Here is a 24,802-nt window from a genome sequence, read left to right as displayed (position 1 = left end):
GAAAGCACTGGTAGTTATTTGAGAGGAGTGGGATTGAGGTAGAATGCTATGGGGTTCATGGTTCAGCTTTAATGGCAGAAAAAATATTTCATACTGTATTGCAGGGGTGTCCAAACTTGGGAACTTTAAGACTTGTGGACTTCAACTCCCAGAATTCCCCAGCTAGGGAGTTGAAGTCCACAAGTCTTAAAGTTCCCAAGTTTGGACACCCCTGCTGTATTGTAAAGAAAAATGGAACTGATTGAATCTTGCTTTTTGAAGTCTACACAAGAATTTATTTTAAGGGTAAAATGGTAAACAATTTAAGCAATGGCTACATTTTGTCTATTTGAGGATTGGTTTCTCTTATATTAGAATATTATGCAAAATAGAGAACAGAGACTTAACTTAGGGGGAAAATCATTAAGCTCTCCAATTTTACAAAGCATCTTTAAAAATGAATGTTAATGCAAAAAGTAGCTCAGAAAGTCATTGAGAAAAGTTGTTTTATGCTTTTGTTCAACTTGACTGAACCTAATCTACTCATTTATTTGTATAACAAACTTAGATAGAAATAATTTCTACTGAATGCAGTGCAGTTAAATTCCAAGTGTATATTAGGATTAAATTGCGAGTCTTCATTTCTTCCACTGGGTTGAGTTTAGGGACTTCCATTAAGAGAAGAAGGGATGGAAAAAAAGTTAAATGCAGTCTATTATTTGCTCAGACGGCTGCTTCAGAATAGGGTTAGAAGCCATAAAGTGGAACTGTGTGAATCCTGGGACTCTATTGCAGGCGGCGCCTGTGGGAGGAAAAAGGAAAGTTGAGAGAATAAACAATGGCTACTGCATTAATCTGCCTCCTGGTACTCTTAACATTTAGGGATTCTACTTTTCTATTGTGATGTAATGATTTCTTTATAGACTTAGTTATACCCTTATTGAATTTTCTCTCATAAATCTTTTCACTTTTAAAAAGAAATCCGCCTCAAAGCAGTTCGATAGACTTCATATCTCTTGCAAGTGTAATTGCAACTTTATTTCAATTTACATCTTAATATTGGTGAATTTAATGAACCTTTGTATGTTTAATCTTTCAAATATGAACTGCGGGAAATCAGAGATAAAAGAACTGCACTAAGCAAGCTAGCCCAACAGGCCATACTGATTAGCAAAATTACACTTCTCAGTGATCCAAGGGTTTATTAATGAGACACCCAGCATGACTGATCTTTGATTGCTTTGAAGTGGGCCTCGGTCTGATGCTACTTTCCGAAAAAGAACGTGAACATTTCCTTTAGCCACTTTCATATGAAACTTATACATATCAATGCTAGCATGACCAATAGATATTGTAAACACAACCATACCTATATGAACTTAGAAACTGTTCTATGCCAAGAAAAAACGAAAAGAAGTACCATAGCTTCCACTTGTGTTGGCACAAATAACAGCACCAAAGAAAGAGGGCTGATATTTCTGGATTCTAGAAATAACCTTCTGACATGCCATCGTTGGGTCTAGTCCCAGTCGCATATATTCCACCGCTTGATAACTACAAAGACAGAAAAATGAACTGACAATCCACATCCTAGAACCACAACACAGTTCTAGGCTGCATCAACAGAGGGATAGAATCAAGATCACGTGAAGTGTTAATACCACTTTACAATGCCTTGGTAAGGCCAACTTGGAATATTGCATTCAGTTCTGGTCGCCACGATGTAGAAAAGATGTGGAGACTCTAGAAAGAGTGCAGAGAAGAGCAACAAAGATGATTAGGGGACTGGAGACTAAAACATATGAAGAACGGTTGCAGGAACTGGGTATGTCTAGTTTAATGAAAAAAGGCCTAGGGGAGACATGATAGCAGTGTTCCAATATCTCAGGGGTTGCCACAAAGAAGAGGGAGTCAAACTATTCTCCAAGGCACCTGAGGGTAGAACAAGAAGCAATGGGTGGAAACTAATCAAGGAGAGGAGCAACTTAGAACTGAGGAGAAATTCCTGACAGTTAGAACAATTAATCAGTGGAACAGCTTGCCTCCAGAAGTTGTGAATGCCCCAACACTGGAAGTCTTTAAGAAGATGTTGGATAGTCATCTGTCTGAAACGGTATAGGGTTTCCTGCCTAGGCAGGGGGTTGGACTAGAAGACCTCCAAGGTCCCTTCCAACTCTACTATTGTATTGCATTGTATTGTATTGTATCCTTCAGTGTCCAAATAAGTTTTAGCTGAGAAGAATGTTTTCAAATGTTTCTTCTTTGAGAATTTTTCCCTACAACAAGGAGATTCTTCTTCCAAGCTTCTCCTCTTCTGAGATAGGAAGCAATAGTAACCAGAACTACAACTACATTTGCATGGATATTCTATCCTTGGAACCCACCCATTTTGGCATTAAAGAAATCTCTTAAAACTATTTTTTAAATAAACTTAACATCTTATTGTGAATAGTATTCAAATTATCTGTCCTGTTTTTAACCATTCAGTGTAATTGTTTTAATATTGCATTTAAGGACATTAAGATACAAGTACAATTGTATTAGTTTTTGTTATTGATAGTATTTATAATACATTTTCATTTTCCATTGCTTGGTGAGAACCTGGTGTCCATTGCCATATACTGTATTAGTTGCTTGTTCAAAGTCAATGGCAATTTTATACAGAGCAACTTTTACAGAACTGCAGCTGAGTGGCAATCATGGCATTAAATACTACTACCAGACTAGTCCAGGTAGGATCATGATTGGCACACCAGCAAAAGCTAGGCAAGGGACCTTTGGCCTTGCTACTTGCTGCAGCAGTTTTCTTCAAACCCTAAACCAACTTTTAATGGGGCCCCATTAAGAGTAACTACTGCACCAGTAGTGAAATCTATTTTTTTTGCCACTGGTTCTGTGGGCGTGGCTTGGCTGGAGAGTGTCATGTGACTGGATGGGCGTGGCCAACTTTTTTTCACTTTTTAAAGCATTTTTTTCTGCCAGTTCGGACGAATAGGCAGGAAAAAAATGCTTTAAAAAGTGGAGGGGGGGAAAGGTTCTGATAATCGTGCGGCACACAGCTGAGCTGCGCGATCCGCAGAAGCTTTTTTTTTACTACCGGTTTGCAGAACCAACGACAATCGTCCCTACCGGTTCAGCCGAACCGAGAGGATTTCACCCCTGTACTGCATCCAATATTTCTAAATTGACTGATGCTTAATGATGACAGCAATTCAGATTCCCAAGTTTGGACACTCCTGCTTTAAAGCATACCCCAAAGTCAATTCAGATTGTGGCAGGATATAAATGTGATCAACAAGGAATGCCATTTTAAAAACAAATCTGTTAAATCTTAATTGAAATGTTCTAAGTTTATTATTTAAAGTGATTGATTCCTCTCCAATTTGGCATTTGACTATCTGTGTAAAAAAATAAATGAAAGTATTCAACCATATTCAAAGGTTAATAATGTATAAAAACCTGGGCAAGAAGCGCATCATGATATCTCCATTACCAGTGGCAGCTGCAGCTCCAGCTGTACTATCAGCATATGCCCCTGCTCCAGCTATTGGAGAGTCTCCTACACGACTAAGGAAGAAAACAACATGCAATAAGTTCATTTTTAAAATATTAAGAGCAGCTTTATTCTGAACAAAGGAACAACCAGTGTATTGAAAAATTGTGTGGTCATGATGAAAAGACTTTGGAAAGCTCTTGGGGATATTTATATTATTCCAACCCATTTTAGAATGTATAGTATTCTAAAATACGAAGACATTTCATATTTCAAATCTATAAATATCTAATCACTTAGAAAGTGTGGTCACAGCAGGCTCCTATGATTCATGAAGTGAGTCAGAGCAGCATATGTGGTCCAGGGATTTCAGAGGTATAATGTATCATTTGTGTAGAACAGGGTGTCAAACTGAATCTCATTGAGGGCTACATCAGCATTATGGTTGCCCTCAAAGGGCCAGTTGCATGTAAGACTAGGACGACACAGTGTGTCTGGGCAGGCATGGCTGCAATTAGATGGGTATGGCTGGAGTGAGCATGGCTTCACTGGGCACAGCTGACTTGGGATTGTGGGGTCAGGACGGGACAAGTCTCACTGGCTAACTCTAACTCAATGTGGGAACAATTATTTGCCTACCCAAACTGCTGGGAGCCAAGAGCATGCGTGCATGCATGCACACACACATCACATTCCAAGATTGGGGATTTTTATCCACATTTCAAGATTGGGGACTTTTATCTACAGAGGAAGGAGGGTCTTCTTCCCAAGCCCAGGCATGATTGGCAAGCTCAGATGTGGATAAGTCTCCCAGCTTGGAATGGGGTGAGCGTGGGTGTATATGTGACCGCGTGAGGGCTTCCTGAGCTGGAGGGGTGTGTTGGGGCCTTCCCCTGCAGCAGCCAAAAAAGAGAGTCATCAGGAGAAGGCAATAAGGGAGGAAAGAAGAAAGGAAAGAAAAAAAGAGAAAAAGAAGGAAGGAAAGGAAAGAAGGAAAGGAAGAAAAGGAGGGAAGGAGGGAAAGAAGGAAGGAGCTGAACCAGCTACCTGGAGAGGCCATTTTATTTTGCAATATAAACATGGAAAGTGTTTAAGAATACCTACACACAAAAGCCAGCTTTGCTGATGGACAGGGGGTGGGAAGAGAAAACCATAGCCCAACAGAGCACATCTGGAGAGGACCAGGCTGGGACAGGCTGGCAGATGGAGGCGGCTGGTAAAAAGTAGGATAGAATGTGGTCTAGAAAGTGCACACACGCCCTGCCTACGCTCTCTGTTGACCTCTCTGCTGCAAGCATAGTGTGGCGGTTGAACACCCATAGCAGGGCCACCTACGAAGCCAAGCACTCCCTGGAGGAAGAGTGGAAGAGGATAAGGGATGGCAGCGGCGCTCTTTTGGCCTCCCCTCCAGCTCTCCGTGGCTACCACTCATAACTCTCCCCAGCTGCCATCATCTCAAGACGCGGCTAACATGGGGAAGGGGTAAAAATTATGGTGACTTCACTTTTTCCCACTGCCTTTTTGGGGCCCTAGCAGCAGCGCCGGCGTCAGTGTCACTGGTCCTGCAGGAGTTGGGCTCATATGCCTCGGCCAGCCGTTTCTCCTATTCCTCCTCTTCAAGCCGCCCCCAGCAGCCTTGGCCCAGCCTGAGGGAGACAGTAAAGAAGCAGGGCGGCAGGCTGGCAGTGATCAGGGCTGTCAATGTATCTGCCTGCCCCATGGAGGCGACAACAGGAGAGGCACAGGACAGCTGTCATGGGGAAAGAAAGTGTGGTTCCATGATTATTTGGGGTAGGGGGCTGTTGAGGAAGGGGTGAGGTGTAGAGGCCCATGGGGAGCACCCTGCTGGCTTGGGTTGGGCCGGTCCCTTGATATTTCCAGGGTGGCCCCTTGGGCCAGATCTAAATGTATTACGGTCTGAATGTGGCCCATGGGCCTTGAACTTGACATGTCTGGTGTAGAATATCTTACTCCCTGATGGGAGATTGACCCCAACCCTCCTATCTTTTCGTAAGGGCCTCAAGATGTGGCTATATCAGTCAACTTGGGGCCCAAGTGGGGGAACAGCGCAATGAAGATGGTTGATTGAGTAATAACAGATCCCACCTCAAGGATATTGAGGTGATCTATGGTTAAAAACATTGTAACATTTCTATGGTCATGCTGATCTAACGTCAAGGCTTGAGAACCGGAGATGTTTATCTCAAGTACTTATTCATCATTAGGGAGTAGCAGTTTTATTCAAAACGCTCACTATTAAAATAAATGTTACTAAGAAGTAAATAAAAGATGACAACATAGGAAAAACCCCACGTCTAGCTTAGATGACCAAATAAAAGTGATCCCTATTACACAAATAGTGGATAAACACATTGTTGGAAAATATTTGCATCACACTAAATAAAACGTACTTCACACATCGAGCCAAGATTTATAGACAATTATACAAACCCCTGGATTTTGTGATTTGCACCATTTGTAGATGTCCCTACAGCAATATTTCCATTCTGACCAATTACAATCATACCTACAAATGAAAAAGAATTGATGATAAGCATTTTGATGAAGCTTTTCCTCATTTAAGGGCTTCCATTATTTTACGAGTATAGACAGCAGGATATTAGATGGCAGCTACAATTTTTTCCCAACATGCTTGATTGGATCGATCACACTTGGAAATTATCTTTCTTTCAGAGGCCTCTCAGAAAAATAAGGCAGAAGACATTTTACTTTTGAAATAGGTTTGCTCAAGGGACATTCCACTAGCCAAAAGGAATCTTCCATCAGAGAAGATACATGACCATTAAGATTGTTCCGTCTTCAAATTCTGCCCAATTAAGTTAGAAACATTTAGTTCCATCAAGATTGTCTAACGTAGATTTATGCTCACAATAGTTTATTATGGGTGCAATTGAATGATTAGATGATTCTACATTCTCTAAATAAATCACCTAATATATTCTGCTCCAATAATTGGGAAATGTTGGAAGTGGCTCTAGAAACTATTCAGGGGTGGGATGGGATGAAGGTTGAAATAATTATTAAATTTTAATAAACTGAATTGGGATTTTGTAATTTATGGTGTCGTCCAGATGATGGATTTCTTTGATGTATATTGCATAATTTTGTTATATATATATATAGGTTTTGAAGTGCCCAACTTATTTCTGTTGTAAAGTAATTGCTAATTTGCTTTTCCCTATAGGTAGAGGTGCTTAGGTTTTTGAAGTGTAATGGTGTTTCTATATATTCAAATACATTTGATATTTCTTATTTCTGTTCTATACTTAGTTTTTAAGTGCACATGAGATGATGAGTCTAGCACTCTGGTGTTTTTCTCTCTAACAGACAACTTAAATTCACCTTGTGACCAATATCCCTGTAGTAGATTGAAACCTTGATTTCAATTATAATTTGCTTTACCTCTTTGTGAAAATACAGAGTTTAAGGAACTTACTTCATTTCTACTAATATTTCTATGCTGCTCATACAACAAGCAGTGAGAGCATCATGTCTTACTACTGAATGAATACAAGAATCTAATCTCATCCTATCTGCCAAGTGGGCAACTTGCCTAGAGTAGACAAAATACCTAATTTAAGATACACTAACTACTATTTCAGCTACTTTTCCTGCACATCACTGTGCCTAGTGAAAAATGTCTGGCTCAAGTAAGCTGCCAAAGTGGAAGTGCTTACGAGGTCATACCTTTTGCTTGGTAAGAAACGTAGCATTTGACATTTTAAAAATGCTAATTGCTAAATGATGACGAGTGTAATCATCACACTTGAAGTGTTGCCTTAAGTGTCTGGCAATGAAATGTACACTCCCAAGTCACTCCAGTGCTTTGGTAAATTCCATATTTAATTGCTACGCAGATGGCAGAGACTAAATCCAAATACACAGATAGTTCCCCTCCTACTCATTTGAGTAAATTTTTTAAAAATGTGAAAATGTTAATGTTAATTCTATCCAAATCCCCAAGCTTCATTTGGCTGCAGAGTTTCAGAACATCCAACAAGAAATCTTTCATTTTGTTTTAAAGGATACTCTTGTTAAATGTTTTAAGCAACCAAAAAAAGATATGCTCTTCAAAATGAACCTACATTTCACATTTTCAAGATCACAACCCAGCTTTGCTAATAAAAGCTTCTCTTTAGGCTGTGTGCATCTGTATACCCCTATAAGTGGATATAAAGTCCATTATCACTGTATTTGAGGAGGGAATGCTAAGGGTTGAAAACCAAATATAATACTCTAAAACTAATTAGAGAAGAATACGCCAGATGCCTACAATAAGCATCAAGCAGATTTCAACACATAAATCGCAAAATCAGTAACATTATCCATTTCCTGGTAGACGTCCTTTGTACTATGTCCATTACTTTATACACAATTGATATTTCATTGTGCATGGGATTTTAGCTGCAACAAACATAAGTATAAAAGTATGAATAGTTGCTATACCAATAGTATCGTGGTCATGAACTTCAATTCTTCTGACTGAAGCGCTTTGTTCTTTTTTACTGAACTCTGCAGTCTGTTTGTAGGGACCACATGATTTTGAAGCATCTGGTATAACATTCTGTAATCAAAGTTTTATTCACATTAAAATCTTTAATGAAGAGGTGTTTCAAAGAAACCTATGGTATTTTCCCTAAGACTTTGAAAAAAGAGAAAAGAACTAAATTACCTTGCTGAAAGAAAAATATAGGCTTGTATATGCCAAGGACAAAGAACTTTCATCTAAAGCAAATTATTGCAGTTCAGAGGCATTAAAGAAAGAAAAGATAAAGCATATATCTCCATTGGAGGAACTCAGTCCGTACTAAAAACACTTCAGTTACAAGAATGTTCAGATCTCATGTTGCTTTGTGATTTGCAAATCTGTCCTAAGACGAATACCCAGAAGAGAAATGAAATATATCAACATTCTATGTGCAAAAAAACCCCTCAGCATAATATGTCTTGCCCCTACAACTGTAATTTAAGATGAGTTCCTCCCAGACCTTATCAGCATCCCTACTGATTGTGATGAGACAAATTCATATATAACTACAGTGCTAGTTTCTGTAAGATTTAAACCTCATAATTCAGCATATTTTATTCCCACTTTACATGCAATTCGGGTACTAAATGCAAAATACAATGCCCGACTTTCCTGCTTTCATAAGGAAGGCAATGAAGAGGTTAGCTTAATCACAAAGTTCTCTTGCAACATTTATAAGCTCTTGTGTCTTAACCTCCTTAGTATGTGTCCTAGATTTCCACTTTACAGGACTGCTTTCTGCTCTTTGAAGGGTAACTTACAGAACACGGCCTGAATGTGACATTTGTTACACTCAACAATATTGGCTAAGACTACCTATGGAGCTGATTAGATGCAAGGCATCTAATTCAAGATCATAAAAGGCCCCCGGGTATTGACTATCCTAGTAATATCTAGGATCGTAAGGGTATGTCAAAATTAATCCACTAAACATAGTTATAACACATAGGGTACATGCACAGCATAGCATGTACCGGTACCACCCAATCTGAGTTTGAATTATAGGGCCTAATGAAGCTGGCCCTGCTGCAACAGTCATACAGAATAAAAGAGATGGATTGGGGTAGAGAGTTAAAAACTCGGAAAGGCTCACTTTTTAAAACTGATTTCATATACATGCTCATATTAATTTCTTGGGAGCAGTGGTCTTGGTCTGTTCTGGATTTTTAAAAACCTTCTAGCTGCCTCTTGGTTTCCCATTCAAATATTAAAAGCATCCAGCCCTCCATTTTGAGTAAACAAAAAGTCAATTAAATGCTGCCATCTACTTGGAAATGATTGGGTCATTTCAGTTATTTTAGTAAAGTAATATATGTGGCCATCTAAAGCTCCTCCTCTTATTCCCACGTGATCTAAAGTAACCCCAGGGAATATATAACATAGATTAAAATACCAATTAGGAGAAAATTTATTTCCAGTAAAATAAAATCAAGATAATGTTGCTTTAACTGAAGGTTGAAGAAATGTAAAAAACTCTCTTTCCCCAAACCTTTGGCTCCTGTAAATTATTTCAAGTCTGCTTAACTCTTTGGAAACATTATACACTTAGGGAGGTTTCCTAGTTACCAGTAGTCCTCAAATTACAAATCACAATTGAGCCCAAAATTTATGTTGCCCAAGTGAGACATTTGTTAAGTGAGTTTTGCCCCATTTTACGACCTTTCTTGCCACAGTTGTTAAGGGAATCTCTGTAGTTGCTAAGTTAGTAACCTGGTTGTTAAGCGAATCTGGTTTCCCCACTGACTTTGCTTGTAAGAAGATCATAAAGGTGGACTACATGACCCCAGGACACTGCAAAGGTCATAAATCTCTGAATTTTGATCAAGTGACTACGGGGATGCTACAACGGTCGTAAGTGTGAAAAATGGTTAGGCCACTTTTTTCAGTGATGTTGTAACTTTGAACGGTCACTCAATTGACCTGTTGTAAGTTGAGGACTACCTGTATACTGTTGCTAGAAAATGTTTTTACTTTGGTACTGGAAGACAAGTAAAGCCCTGCGACTCTTACAAGGATCACAATGGCCAACTAACTGGGAGATACTGTCTGACACCAACTTTAAGGCATCCATTCTCATTTGTTTCCACGTTAAAGTGGCAATAAAGTGTTTTCTCATTCTTGAACACAGACTGACATGCCACAGGGCCACCGAGTGGGTGCCTTCTTGCTTGTTTATAATCTCCGGAAGGTGACCCTCTGGAAGGAAGGTCTATGGTAATACGGAGCAGGCTTCTGGTCTGACCGCTTGGCCTCCGTGGGCAAAACCTTCTTTTTATTCTTATCTTCCACAAGAATGGGGTCCAGTGGCGCCCCAAACAACTGGGTCCCTGCATAATGAGATGCCGCCAGGTGCCATTTAGATTTGGCATCTGCTTGCCGGTTGCGAAGCCATAAAAGCCTCCTGGAGGTCACCGATGTCGCCAAGGCTCTGGACATATATTTCACTGCATGAAGAGCGGCATCTGAGGAAAACTGAGCGGCAGCCATTAGTTTGTTCAAATTCTGCTGCAACCATTGGTCACCCAGGGGAAAATGATCCTGCATCTAGCGCAGCCACAGCAACATGGTTCGATGAAAGAATGAAGCTGAGGCCGCTGCCTTACCGGCCCAGGATGCAGCCTGAAAGGTTTTTCGCAGGGTAAGCTCCGCCTTTTTATCCTCAGCCTTGAGATTATTGGCTGTATCCCCTGAGACAAGGGAAGAGGAAGAGGCCAGAGCAGCCACCGGGGGTCTATAGTAGGCATTTGTAATGCCTGTGAAAATCCTGGTTCCAAATTGTAAAACCTCCTGGGGTGGGGAATGCCCCTGGCTTTTCCCATTGGTTTTCAAGTTCGTCCAGAAAAAGTTGGGGAGCTGGAAACTCCTCCTTAAGAGCCTGAGGCTCAGAAAAGAGCTCCCCTCCCTCCTTCTTCGGGGGCTGGGGGGGTTGACTGGGGCAGGACAGAGATCCCTCCTCCAAATCAGCAGTGGCCTTAGCCTTGCATAAAAGAGATCTAAATAGCTGAGGGGAAAACAGCCCTGAAATTGCAGTTCTGGGACCTCCTACTCCTCCTCATCATACAAATCTAGATCAGGCTGAAGCCCTTCACACACACACACACCCGAACCCTCACTGACCAAGGAAGGAGAGGCTGGGCTATCCTGACTCAGACCTTGAGATTGGGGTTGTCTATACCACCTCATGGGGTACCATACTGAGACTGTTCAGTAGAAGCTTGTGGCCTCTGCTGCAAACCCGTAGCTATCCGCTGGGATGTAGCCTGGGCTATGAGCTGTTTGTAACATTCTGAAAGCTCAGGCAACAGAGGAAAACTGCTGGGGGAAGATCCCCCAGAGATAGGGGCCTGAACCTGAACCACATGAGCAAAGGGTCCCCTAGGCCTAGCCTGAGACACGTAAGCAAAGGGGTCCCCAGTCCCCTGCCATGGGTTCCCAGGGGAAAGAGGGGGAGACAAGGATCCCTCATCCCAGCACTATGCCCAGGGGACCTACTAGAGGGACCAGCAATGGGGGAAATATCATGGGGAGAGCTTGATCTAGGTGGAGAATGGCTAATCCTGGCCATTAGGGGCTGCCCAGCCCTCTCCAACCTCTTCCCTGACAACTTGCATTCCATGGACTCCACCTGGCCCGCAAGGAGCCGAATCAAGGCACCCGCCGGTGCCTAAGATCCAATGGCTTAGATGAACTGCCACTAAGTAAGAAAACGCCAGGAGAGGTAAGGGGAGGGGGGGGGGTTAGGGAAGGGTCCAGGAAGGAGTTCTCAAATCCAATCTGGGAGCCAACAGAAAAAGGTCTCTCTCTTGGGCCAGACTGAGTTGAAAGTGGAGCCAAACAGAGAAAGCAGAGAGGCCTGGCTTCAAATTTAACTCAGTCTCTGGGCAGATTGGACGTGAGAATAACTCAATCCTGGACACTTCCACAAGCTCCTATGGAGAACAGAAATGCTATTGGTTAATACCAACCACAACGAACTGTTGAAAACATTTGATAGACATATAAACAATTATTTGAGTGAATAAACCTTTTGTCACTGCTCCCTTCTCTTATCTTGACTATCAAAAAATACAAAATAGACTAGGTGATACAATTCAACATGGCTGTTAAGAAATATTAAATGCACTGGCTTCACATTTACATAGACTTCTCATTTCCTATATGCCCATGATGGTCAATCTACGGCACGTGCCAGAAGTGGCACACAGAGCCCTCTCTGTGGGCACATGCGCCGTTGCCCCAGCTTAGCCAGTTGGTCATTGGATTTCTGAGGTGCGCATGCTCGCTGGCCAGCTGGTCGACTTTCTGGTTGTCAGGTTTCCACACCTTCCAGTTTGGGCACTCTGTGCCTAAAAGGTTTGCCATCATTGGTATATGTAATGTTTGAAATTTTAAAAACTATTACAAAATATTAAATTATATCATCAAGATGGCCTTTTCTGGTGACTCAGAAACACTACATTCAGCCAAGTGCATTGTAGTCAGTCGTCTTGTCTCAAAGGGACGAACATTAAGGTATGAAATGTGCAGAATTTTTTAATGACAAATAACCGTAAGGTTTATTTTTAAATGTTTTACCTTCCAGAAGTTTGGCTGGCAGTTTTGATTGAGCCACTTTATATATATTGAAACGGAGTTTGACGTAGTTAAATCTTCACTTGGAAATCCCATGCTTTCTGCAAAGAGTGAAGCTTTATAGGAAAAAAAAACCAGAAGTATTCCGGAAGTTAGTATTTGACTACAATCATAATGTACAGCATATGAACCTATATAGTATAGCATTTTTAAATTGTTATACTGTTGCACATTTTCTTCTCATTTCTTGGTCAGAGACTATAATGGATGCTGAGAAGATTACATGTTCTATCTCCCAGAAAAGACACAACAAAATGTAATGTGCATTTACATTTACACAGACCATACAAGGTCCTGCCTGAGATTTCATGGCTGCCAAAACTAAACCCATCTATTGTTTATTTAATATATTTTTTATTTTTATTTATTTAGAAAATTTATATAGCTGCCTACTCACAGCGACTTCAGGCGTCTTACAAAGAATAAAATCACAATATAGAAAAAATAAACATACCAAAAAAAATAACACACACCCCCCAGGCTACAATACAATACAATACAATACAATACAATACAATACAATACAATAGCAGAGTTGGAAGGGACCTTGGAGGTCTTCTAGTCCAATCCCCTGCCTAGGCAGGAAATCCTATACCATTTCAGACAAATGGCTCTCCAACATCTTTGTAAAGACTTCCAGTGTTGTGGCATTCACAACTTCTGGAGGCAAGCTGTTCCACTGATTGTTCTAACTGTCAGGAAGTTTCTCCTCAGTTTTAAGTTGCTTCTCTCCTTGATTAGTTTCCACCCATTACCTCTTGTTCTACCCTCAGGTGCCTTGGAAAATAGTTTGACTCCTTCTTCTTTGTGGCAACCCCTGAGATATTGGAACACTGCTATCATGTCTCCCCTAGTCCTTCTTTCTATTAAACTAGACATACCCAGTTCCTGCAACCTTTCTTCATATGTTTTAGTCTCCAGTCCCCTAATCATCTTTGTTGCTCTTTTCTGCACTCTTTCTAGAGTCCCCACATTTTTTCTACATCGTGGTGACCAAAACTGAATACAGTATTCCAGGTATGGCCTTACCAAGGCATTATAAAGTGGTATTAACACTTCACGTGATCTTGATTCTATCCCTCTGTTTATATAGCCTAGAACTGTGTTGGCTTTTTTGGCAGCTGCTGCACACTGCTGGCTCATATTTAAATGGTTGTCCACTAGGACTCCAAGATCCAGCACATGATTCAATAAGCCAATCGATGGGTTCCATTGCACCTTGGGTTCACCAGGCCTGCTGGCACAACCACATCTTCAGGGTCTTCTGAAATACTGTGGGGCCAGTGTAATTTCTTCACAAATGATGTTCCAAAGAAAAGGCCGTTCTTCGGGATCCTGCCAGTGTTAGCAGATGGGACCCGCAACATTCCTTGCCTTCCCGCTCTAGTAAGTCAGGTGGATGTGACCGGCAAGAGATGGTCCCTGAGATAAACTGGTCCTAAGTCATGAAGGGCTTTAAAGATGACAACCAGCACCTTGAATTGCACCAGGAAGCAAGTTGACAACCAATGCAGTTCCCGCAGCAGAGGTGATAGATGTGCATGCCATGCCATCTGCATTTTGGACCAACTGGAACTTCTGGGTGCTTTTCAAGGGCAGCCCCATGTAGAGCGTGTTGCAATAGTCAGGATGAGAGATAACTAGGGTATAAGTAATCGTGAGTAGGCATTGTTCGTCCAGGAAAGGGAATAACTGGTACACAACCTGCAGTTGCGCAAAGACCATCCTGGCTATCTGAGCAGGAGTAGCAAATCCAGAAGAACCCCCAGATTACACGCTTGGGTTGGGGTCCATGGACAAAAACCTAAACCCAGAGCCATTCAGTCTTGCCAGGGTTCAGTTTCAACCCATTGCTCCCCATCCAGCCCCTAATAGCCTCTAGCACTGCAAGACGAAGGTAACAGCAATGCTTAACTCACCACAGGCTGAGACATATAACTGAGTGTCATCAGTATATTGATATCATCTCAGTCGAAGGTGATGGATGATCTCACCCAATGACTTCCTATAGATGTTAAACAGAAGCGGAGAGAGTACTGAGCCCTGCAAAGCAATGGACAAGGGCTGGACCTCTCACTTCCTATTAACACCGACTGTGAGTGGCCACAGAGGAAGTGAACCAAGATAGCACAGAACCTCCCTTTTCCAACGCCTGAAGCCGCTCCAGAAGGATACCATGGTCTATGATATAGAGGTGAAGTAGACCAAGGATGGATGCACTACACCTATCCCACTCTCTCCAGAGATCATCAAAAAGCACGACCAATGCAGTTTCCGTCCCATATCCAGGCCTGAATCCTGACTAATAAGGGTCTAGATAATTCGTTTTATCCAGGAACCTCTGAAGCTGCCATACAAACATCTTCTCAACAACCTTCCCTCAAAAAGGGAATATCGGATACAGGTCAGAAACTATCCAACAGGATAGAATCCAGCAATGGCTTCTTAAAAGGGTGGACAAAGTGCTTGGGCACAAATCCTTCCTGTAGGGAAACATTAACCACTGCCAGAATCCACTCGAATGTCATCTCCCAGGGAGCTTTACCAGCCAGGAGGGGCATGGGTTTAAAACACAAGTGCTTGCGCATATACTCCTTAGGATGCTGTCCGCTTCCTCAGTAGCAGCAGGTTCAAACCATTCCCAAATAACAGGGCAAGAACCTTCTGCCAGAGGTTCTACCCAGAGTCCTCAAAATAGCCTCCCAAGATCAGATTATAAAACATTCCAAAGATTTCAAGGAATAGTCAGAAAATCAGCCCAAAGGCAGGCTATGCTGCACGAAGTATTCTTGCAACTGTCCAGTCCTGCAACGTTTCCTGAAGTCCCCGGAACATAGAGACCAGTAGCAATTCAAACAGTTCAAAGCTCCCACACACCAATTAATCTAAAAATCCCAGAAGCAGCCTGCCACACTCCACAGTACTAGCGTCCCTATAAGCAGATCCAGCTGCCGACAAAGGCCAGGCAAGCTTGTCTCTTCTGTTAGCTCCGCCTCCAAATTATATAATAATATAATTTAATAATTATTCAAACAGAAATGCTAACAAGGTACTAGTAGCCCAAACTGAGCTCATGAAGCTTGTGGCTCCTTTTTCATTATTTTGCTTTCACCTAGAACAGTGATGGTGAACGTGCCAAAAGTGGGGGGGAGTGCAGGTGTGCCACACCCATAATGCTATGCACGCGACCCAGTGCATGCACATGCGACCACCACTCCCCCTTGCTTTCCGTGCATGTTTTGTGCCCTCCCCAGGCTCCAGAAGCTTTCTAGGAACCTGGGAGGGCGAAAACAGCCCCCCCGCCCCCCCTGGAGGTCCTCCGGAGGCTTCAGGAGCTTCCCTGAAGACTCCAGAGGGGGAAAAATTGCCTTACAAGCAAACCGGAAGTCCGTTCCTAAACTCCGAGGCAAAAAAAAGAAGGCCGAAGCGAGCTGACAGGGCAATGCCTCGCGTGCCCTAACAAATGGCTCCGGGTGCCACCTGTGGCACACGTGTCATAGGTTTGCCATCACGACTTAGAAGAACAAATATTTTACTGTTGGTTATTACTTTATGTGTTGGTTATTACTTTATGTGTGTCATCTGGCCAGAAAACTGGAACAAAAATGAAAGAATCCTCATCATTATGTTCAATTCATTTGTCCACTAGGGTTCTTTCCCCCCCCCAAAAAAAACATTTTTATTAGGTTATAAAGTATTATGAAATACAAAATACAAAAGTAAATAAAAGAGCAGTGAAAGGGGAGGGGAAATGGGGGAGAGAAGTGAGGAAAGGTAGGAAAACAAAAGAAAAAGAAGCATTGACTTCCAATTCTCTATGTTGCAGTAGAATAGGGCATTAACATCAAATCACAGCTTTTTATTTTTCCTAATCAAATGAACAAGCCATTTCTACAAAGATCTATCAATCTAATCTATAAAACCCAAAGGTAAAGTTACATTCTTTTCCACATCAAGCATGAAATTCAGAAGTGATTTCCATGTGGAAACAAAAGTACTTATGTTCTTTTCTTTAATCAGAATAGTCAGTTTTGCAAAACTGACTACTCTGATTTATCCATTGGGGTTCTGAAGCCTTCTTAGCTCTGGTTCTGAGCTTCTCTCATGGTAACTAATATTTACAAATAGGATAACAACAACAACAAAAATTACCTGACTCGCCAACTAGAAAAGTGTGCTTAGTATGTTCGATCACTTTCCGTGCGACACCAATAGCATTTTTAATGCGTCTGAGATCCGCTACTGCTCCAACCTGCATTGTGTTACTAGATCATAAGCAAAAACAAGGAAGAAATATTTAAAGTGCTACCCTCAAAATACAGAAAGCAAAATCAGTTATGTCAAACTGTAGGTATTAATGAAAAATGTATATCGATACATAGATATTCAATAATCAATTTCAGACTGCTAGTCTGCTAACTAATAGGTTATGCTTGTAGGCTGCAATCTGGATAACCGCACGCTACAGACATCTGCTACAACTAAAAAACACATTTAGCTCTAATCATATGGCAGCATTTGGATAAAGCAAAACCAAAAGGGGTTTAAAAGCTGAGAATACAAAGCCCACATTGGATTGAAAACTTTAAATTAAAAAGTATTTTGCTAATATCAGCAGGTTTCTTTGATCTTTTCAAAATTGCAAGGCTGCCATCCATGAAACAAGTTTATCTTCCTCCTCTCTAAAATACTTTATATAGAAACTCACCAGTACATATATCAGAGGAAGAAATACTTGCTATGCGCACAGTGTATTCTAACATATAAATTTACCACCCAAGATGCAATATCCATTTCAAAGCACTCTAAACTAGATACACTTATTGGTTGATTATCTCCTTAAGATACTTAAGATTTTTGCCCTGTGGGGTACTATTCGAATTTCTTAAAATACTTAAGAGAATTTAAGAATGTTTGGGTCAAAAAACAAGAATTCAGCATATTATACTATCTACACTATGGAATGCAGTACTTGGGAAGGAACCATTTTGTAGTGAAAAACCATCCTGTTCCAACATGGATGGTGATGGAATGCAGTACGTAATATAACAACAATCTAAAACCACAAAAATATTTACGTGTGACTCTGTATTACTAGGAAACTTTTTGTGGAAAACAGTTTTCAAAGATACAAGTTAAAGATGGTCAAATCAGTTTATTATAGCAAAAGCTGGGGAGAATAACTTCAATATAGTTTTGTATGATTTTTTTAAGAAGAAAAAACATTATTGTTACACTTTCACAGATCAAAGCATAGTATGAGGGAATATAGATTTGAACAATGATTAATTTGGGACACCTCCCTTCCCCGAGGCTTGCTGAGCTACTTAATCATTGCAAGTCCGTTCCTGGGAAGGATGAGTGAAGAATGCCAGTTATACATGCCTAGAATATATAATCCCAGCGGGATTATCCAAAGCATGAAATCAACCCAGCAGCATTGCTAAAGGAAGGAGGCACCTGAATCACAGCATATCAACAATATAGGGAGGCAAAGGATCACAGTTAATGATAATTGCAAGGGCATCAATTCATACTGTGTGGGAACAGTCAATGATAAATCAGTCTAATGTTTTTTATTTGCCAATCTGGAGGCCATGTTTCACTATTGTCTGCCCATACTGGGGCTTCTTGACCTATATTACAATGATATGTTCTAGAAAAGGAGTCATTGATATATATTCTCCTTTATTTATTCAACCTATGTACTGAACATATACATTAAGCAAAGCAGGATTGGAAAAAGATGAACGTGGTTTTAAAGTTGCAGAAAGAAACTTTGCTGATTAGATTAGATTACCATTACTCCAATAGTCAAAAATGCAAAGAATCTGCAAGCTCTGTAGGTAATTTGCAGAATCATAAAGGTCAAGGAGGAGAATGAATAAATGAAACTAAAATGTAAAGGTAGAATAATCAGAATTGACAAAGATACTGAGCAGTTACAAAACCTTTACGTTTTGGGAAGAACTATTGACAGTAAAGGAACAAACAGTCCAGGAATATTCTGCAAACTAGCACTTGGTACAATAGGCATGAAAAGCTTAAAAATACAGATACTGTGATATGTTTTTTATCTACAAAAATCATAATATTATGAGCAATGATATTCCTTGTAATACTATGGAAATGAAAGTTTGATTTTGAAGAAGCAGGACAAAGAAAAAACAATGCTTTTAAAATCTGGGTGTTGGGGAAAATTCAGTAGAACATCATGGATAGTTAATGGGGAAAAAAGATCATCAAACAAATTAGCATACATTTCTTGCTCAAAGCACAAATGATCTGGCTCACGTTATACTACTTTGGATATTCCTACTTTGGAAAAGGCTGTAATTTTGGGAAAACGTGGAAGGACGAAGAGGATGGCCAGCAGCAAAGACAATCTCAGCTTTAGTGATGGGCACTGCTGGAAAGATCAGGTTAGGGACAGATTGTCATGGAGAAAAAAATCAATGTGGTTATTAAGACTCTACATTGGACTTGATGGCACATAATCAAAGTTTAGGTAAACAGTAGAGGTTTACTATACAGTATAAATAAAATCTAAATACTCCATTTGGCATGTTCACTTAAGCAGAACACTTTGACCTATGTCAATAAATAGCAGCAAGTCTCAGCCATCCAATTGCCCTCGATTTTTATTTTAACTTTCATAATACCAAGCACAATATCCTGATTCTTAGATGCACACATGAATTTCTGATTTCAGTAGTTTTTACTGAAACAATACTTTTTAATGGAGTTGGCCATTAACATAGAATTGGTTGCTGTATTACGGTATATCTGCAGTTCAATTTTAAAACTGTAAAACAGAAATGGAAAACCTATTGGTGAACGAGCAAAACATTTGCTTAACAAGCATTTGTCGAAGGCCACAAATTAGGTGGGACCATATCACTCTTCTGGATAGCGGGCATGGAGGATTTCATTTTTTTAAAAAAAAATTGAGAAATGCTTGTCTTAGGGCCTAACATTAATGTTCCAGTGTTTCTATCTTAATATGGCAAGAAATTGCTTCATCATGCAAAAGAAGGCTCAGGCTCTCCATTCATCCTTTCAGAAATTACTGGATTTGGGAGAAAAAAATCTCTGTTTGTAGGATGTCTTACCCATCCATAATCATGGCATCCAAAGTTGTTTCTCCATGTTCATCTGGATTTCCGCCATATCCTACACTTCCATCACACTGTTCTATTTCACACTGCCCACAACCTTTTTCTACTGCATCAAGTTCCGAACCTCCTGCTTGTAAGGTATTCCAAGCTGCAATCAAAAGCATTGATTTATTGACACTTATTACAGCTGATTGAATGCACATCATTTCTCTAACAAGAAAAAGTACACGCAAATTTTACACCCATTCTTATAACATGCAACTGGCTTAATATAAATATGTGCACATGTCAAAAATCATATGTTCAAAAATCATCAAAAATTGTCAATAGAAATGCGCAGGATTTTTCTTCTAAGTACTATTCCAAGGTAAGCAAGCATAAATTTATAGTCTGAATCTAATGAATAACCATTCAAAGCACTTCAGTTTCGTGTCTTTAAAAAGTAACCTAATTGGAGAAAGATTAATTTTTATAACTTCTTGGTTACTTATATATCCTCTTTAAAATCTGCCATTAGCAAACTAGAATTAAAAAGGGCTATTTGATTTTATGGAATCACTTTTTTTTCTTTCAGCTGTTACAGAACACATGCTAAACTAAATTTAGATCCAGGAATATTCCAACATTACTTATATTAAGAACAGCACATTCCTTGAAATATTCACCCCAAAGTAGATCTCATTATATTCATTAAGGTTTACAAAGGTAGTTATGCTTTCCCTACTAATCACTATTAGCAACAACTCAAATCAAAATGCTCAATTCACCAAATGTAAAATCTCATTTAAGAAGTTTTGTTGAAGCTCAATTCCTGACAATTTTATTTCTTGGCAACAATATGTAGAATGACTTGCTATTATCATCTCCTGAGATTTGTTTTAAAATCTTCCAGCCAATGATAAGATTTTCTAATAGCTCTCCCTTTAAGTATCAAGCAGATTCTATGCTGCTGCTGATCTTTTTGAGAATAACCAAGATCAATTTTATTTCACCAAAAGATCAACACATCAAATGTACAAGTTAGTGCATACATCATTGTTTTAGCAACTGCCAGGGAATGGGGTAATTATCTCAAAGATTTGTTAATCTGTATTACAGTGATAGTCTTTAAATCATAATATAAAGAGAGAATTCCCCCGCTTCTCCTTTCAATCATGTTCAATTCTCGGACTGAAAGTTCCTTCAGTTTTCTGAGCAAGGCTATTCAGCAGTGATTTACCCTTGCCGTCTTCTTAGGGCTAAGAGGAAGTGACTGGCCCAGGGTAGCGTTGTGCCTAAGGCAGCATTAGAACTGGCAAGCTCCCAGTTTCTAGCCAGGTATCTTAAACACCAGCCAAACAAGAGAGCAATAATCGGTAGCATTTTGCTCAGCATGTAAAGATGGGGATGCTTAAACGTGAAATCTATTTTCAGTGCAAACTAAACACATGCCAAGTAATACAAAAATTGCAAGTACAAAAAAAATAATACAAAAATTATCCCTGAAGCTATACGGTAGTCACTTAGAAGGCAGCTATTTTCGGAAAGTCCAGATTACGGTGACAAATAGACCCAAGTTGGTGCCTCCCCAACCAAGGACAGAAGAAAAAGAAGCAGCACCTATTTGGTTAGCATTCTTGAATGCCCAGGTGTTGATGACCAAAGGCAGCTGAGGCGCCCCAGCGCTTGCTGCGGCCAGGCCCCCAACCCCGTGCAACAACGCTAAGAACCAGCAGCATCCCCGGCACCGGCTTTCGCGTCCCATGGCAAGAACCAAGCCGAGGATTGAACACCGAGTCTCGGGCCGCCCGGCGACTAACGAATTCCCTATCGCCTTTCTGTTTCTCCCGCTTCTCGTGACCAAGGGCAAGTGGGACGCATGCGCAGGAAATAGACCAGGAAGAGTTCGCTAGAGCTGCGCATTCGGATGTTAACATCGGCCGCCGTTTAGAGCCTACTTTGGACGGCGGAAGCGCTCCTAGTTTCCCTCCGATGTCTCGCAGGGGTTGGGGTTGTGCGAAGCCTTGTTCGGAAGTGGGTCGTGGGAGCGAGCAAGCAAGCAAGGAAGCGTTCAGAAAGGAAGATGTAGGGATGTTGGGGGTAGGATATTGAGTGAATGCGGCTCTAAATTAATTTGCAGAGCTCATTGATTGCGTTTGCAGGCTCGCTCGTTTTTAACTCAGTCGTGGCTTGCTTAACCCCACGGGCTCTGGGCTCCAAATAGAGATTGAACCAGTACCGGACCTTGATATCTTAAGACAAAGTCAAGTCCAAGTATCAGCATTCTATCAGTAGGGTTAATTGCATTTCTCATTATCTTTGAAGTTTGCATTAGAGTTTTAATTTCTTCTAGCCCAACTCCCTGCTCAAACAGACCTTACGCATTCCAGACAAGTCTCATCTTAAAAGCCTCCAGTGATGGGAGCATCCACAACTTCTGAAGGACAGCTGTCCCACTGGTTAATTGTTACAGTTAAGAAATTTCTCCTTTGGTCTAGCTTGCTTCCCTCCGTTATTAATTTCCCTCCATTGTTTCTTGCCTTCTGAGGCTTTGGAAAATAGACTGACTTCTTTGTGGTGGCCCCTCAAATTTTAAAACACTGCTAGCGTGTCAGCCCCCACCCCCCAGTCCTTCTTTTCACTAGACTAGACATACCCAATTCCCAAATACTGTTATTATTAATCAAATCTATATAGCTGCCAATCTCACCAAAAAGAACTCTGGGCAGCAGACAGCAATTGGATAAGAGCCACACACATAGAATGATATATATGGTGTATGTGTATGTGTATGTGTGTATATATATATATATATATATATATATATATATGTATGTCTGTCTGTCTGTCTGTCTGTCTGTCTGTCTGTCTGTCTGTCTGTCTGTCTGTCTGTCTGTCTGTGGGGGGGTATTTGTACTGATAAATAAATAAAGGGAGACTAGTATAGATCTATTTCAAGCTATTTAGGTCTCATCAGCTATCATACCCTTACTGGGAATCGAACCAGGGCTGTATTGCATATTAGGCCAATGTAATTGCCACTAAGCCACAGGCTCTCTTCCTTATCAGCTAGGCCAGGGAAATAGGTATGTATTTGTGTTACAACCCCTGGTATGCCCAAATATGGGAGGGAGCTCACTACTCCCCCTTTCTGTCCTTCGGCTCATATATATCTACTAGAAGAAATAATATGCTGGCTGGGGAATTCTGGGAGTTGAAGTCCACAAGTCTTAAAGTTCCCAAGTTTGGACACCCCTGCCATACAAGTAGTCCTTGACTTATTACAGTTCACTTAGTGACAGTTCGATATTACAGCAGCACTGAAAAGAGGGACACGACCATTTTTCACACTTTCGGCCGTTGCAACATTGCCATCATCACCTGATCAAAATTCAGATGCTTGGCAACTGACTCATAATTATGATGGTTGTAGTGTCCCAGGGTTCATGTGATCACCTTCTGCGACCTTTGGAGAAGCAAAGTCCATGGGGAAACCAAATTCACTTGACAGCCATGTTACTAACTTAATTGCAGTGATTCACTTAACTGTGGCAAGAAAGATTGTAAAATGGGGCAAAATTTACCTAACAAATGTCTCGTCTAACAACAGAAATTTTAGGCTAATAGTGGACATAACTTGAGGGCTACGTGTATATAATATCTGTCCTTTGATTCATTCCTATTTTCTCAGTGAAGTCCTCTGAATAGATTGTGCAATTCTTATTTACAACCATTTTATTTAGGAAGGAGACCTGTGGTTCATTCTGAAGATCCTGAAAAATCATCTGCAAATATAGCTTTAGATGCCTTTTCTAGAAGCAGGGGACCTAAGCCAAATGAAAACACTGGGTTTTTCATATGTTATTTCATAGCACAAGCTAAATCTTGTTCACGTTTAAGATATTTCATGCTTCTGAATTCATATTTCGCTATGAATTATTTACAGTTGTTTTGTTAGCATTTGTGCAACAATTGGCGAATGAAGGAGGATTTTTTTTTTGCTAATCTCTAACAGAGCCCACTAGGTTGGGTTATGGAGACAGAAATATCAATAACACTTAAACTTACATACCACCTGTTTACTAATTAAAAAATACTTTTTTCTAATTCTTACTTTAAGAAATGATTTCAATTCATTATATGCTATTTATTTTATATGGTTTTATGTGTTTTAACTTATTACAGGGTTTCCAACATTTGGAACCTTAATGCATAATAGGAGATCTAAACAATAGTTTTTAAAAATAAAATATAAGGTTTGACTTTCTAAGCAATTAGCAGTTATTCAAATCTGCAACATAGTCCAATTCATATTTGAGAATTATTGTCATGCTACCTGTATTTTGATATTAGCTTATTCTCTTGTGATAGCTGTTAGGTATAATTCATTCCAAAGAAATAAAATTGTATTCGGGTCTTCAATGGGAATTTCATGGTTTTAAACTAAAAGTGGGGACAATTTTCTTATTAAAAAATCCGTGAGTGAACCAGTGTAACAGAAAATGGGGGAGGTGAAACAAATTTAATATTTTGGCCAATCTCTCCTGTCTTCTCATTACCAGGGGACTTTAGCTCTCATTCTATATAAGAATATATGCAGGTATGGTAATTTGTGAAAACAAGACTGATCTTCATTAGGATAAGAGCTTTTCAGCAATAATGTGCTATATTAGCATTTTTTCCTTGAGAAGTATCAGGGACATTAATTTCTACCTTGCTGGTAATTAGAAAAGACTACATGATTTAAATTCATTGAGCTATTTATTCTGCCACATGATTTATTTTATAACTGGAATATTTATTACTATAAAATTTTTAATGTTCAGTAAGTCGTAAGTTGAACATAGTTTTATTTCAGGGAAGTGATTATTTACATATTCAGAAAAATATGATTTTATCATAGTACTTTAATGTGTCTTGCTTTTTTGCATCAAGAGTGTTTAATATATTTCTCTTCAATAATAGTAAGAATAGCCCTCTTCAAAGTTTTTATATCCAGCTTCTAACAGAGCACTTTATACTGTTGCAATTGATTTTTTTTATTAATCTGTT

The 24,802-nt window shown here is 40.1% G+C and overlaps 1 protein-coding gene across 1 annotated transcript; it reads right to left on the bottom strand.

Moving 5' to 3' along the window:
* Positions 1-241: 241 nt before the first annotated feature.
* On the bottom strand, positions 242-21,678 carry AGA (aspartylglucosaminidase). Its single transcript, XM_081958880.1, has 9 exons — positions 21,371-21,678; positions 19,766-19,919; positions 16,806-16,918; positions 12,597-12,709; positions 7,940-8,057; positions 5,924-5,999; positions 3,439-3,546; positions 1,400-1,533; positions 242-781 (listed from the first exon to the last, which is right to left on the bottom strand). Exons 1-9 carry the CDS (start codon positions 21,513-21,515, stop codon positions 681-683), a joined length of 1,062 nt encoding a protein of 353 aa, XP_081815006.1. The 5' UTR covers positions 21,516-21,678; the 3' UTR covers positions 242-680.
* Positions 21,679-24,802: the final 3,124 nt, after the last annotated feature.

This window comes from Natrix helvetica (genome assembly GCF_964273705.1).
Source record: "Natrix helvetica genome assembly, chromosome: 7".
NCBI lineage: Eukaryota > Metazoa > Chordata > Lepidosauria > Squamata > Natricidae > Natrix > Natrix helvetica.
The sequence above is the reverse complement of the archived record's forward strand: the minus strand, read 5'-3'. Positions and strand labels throughout refer to the sequence as shown.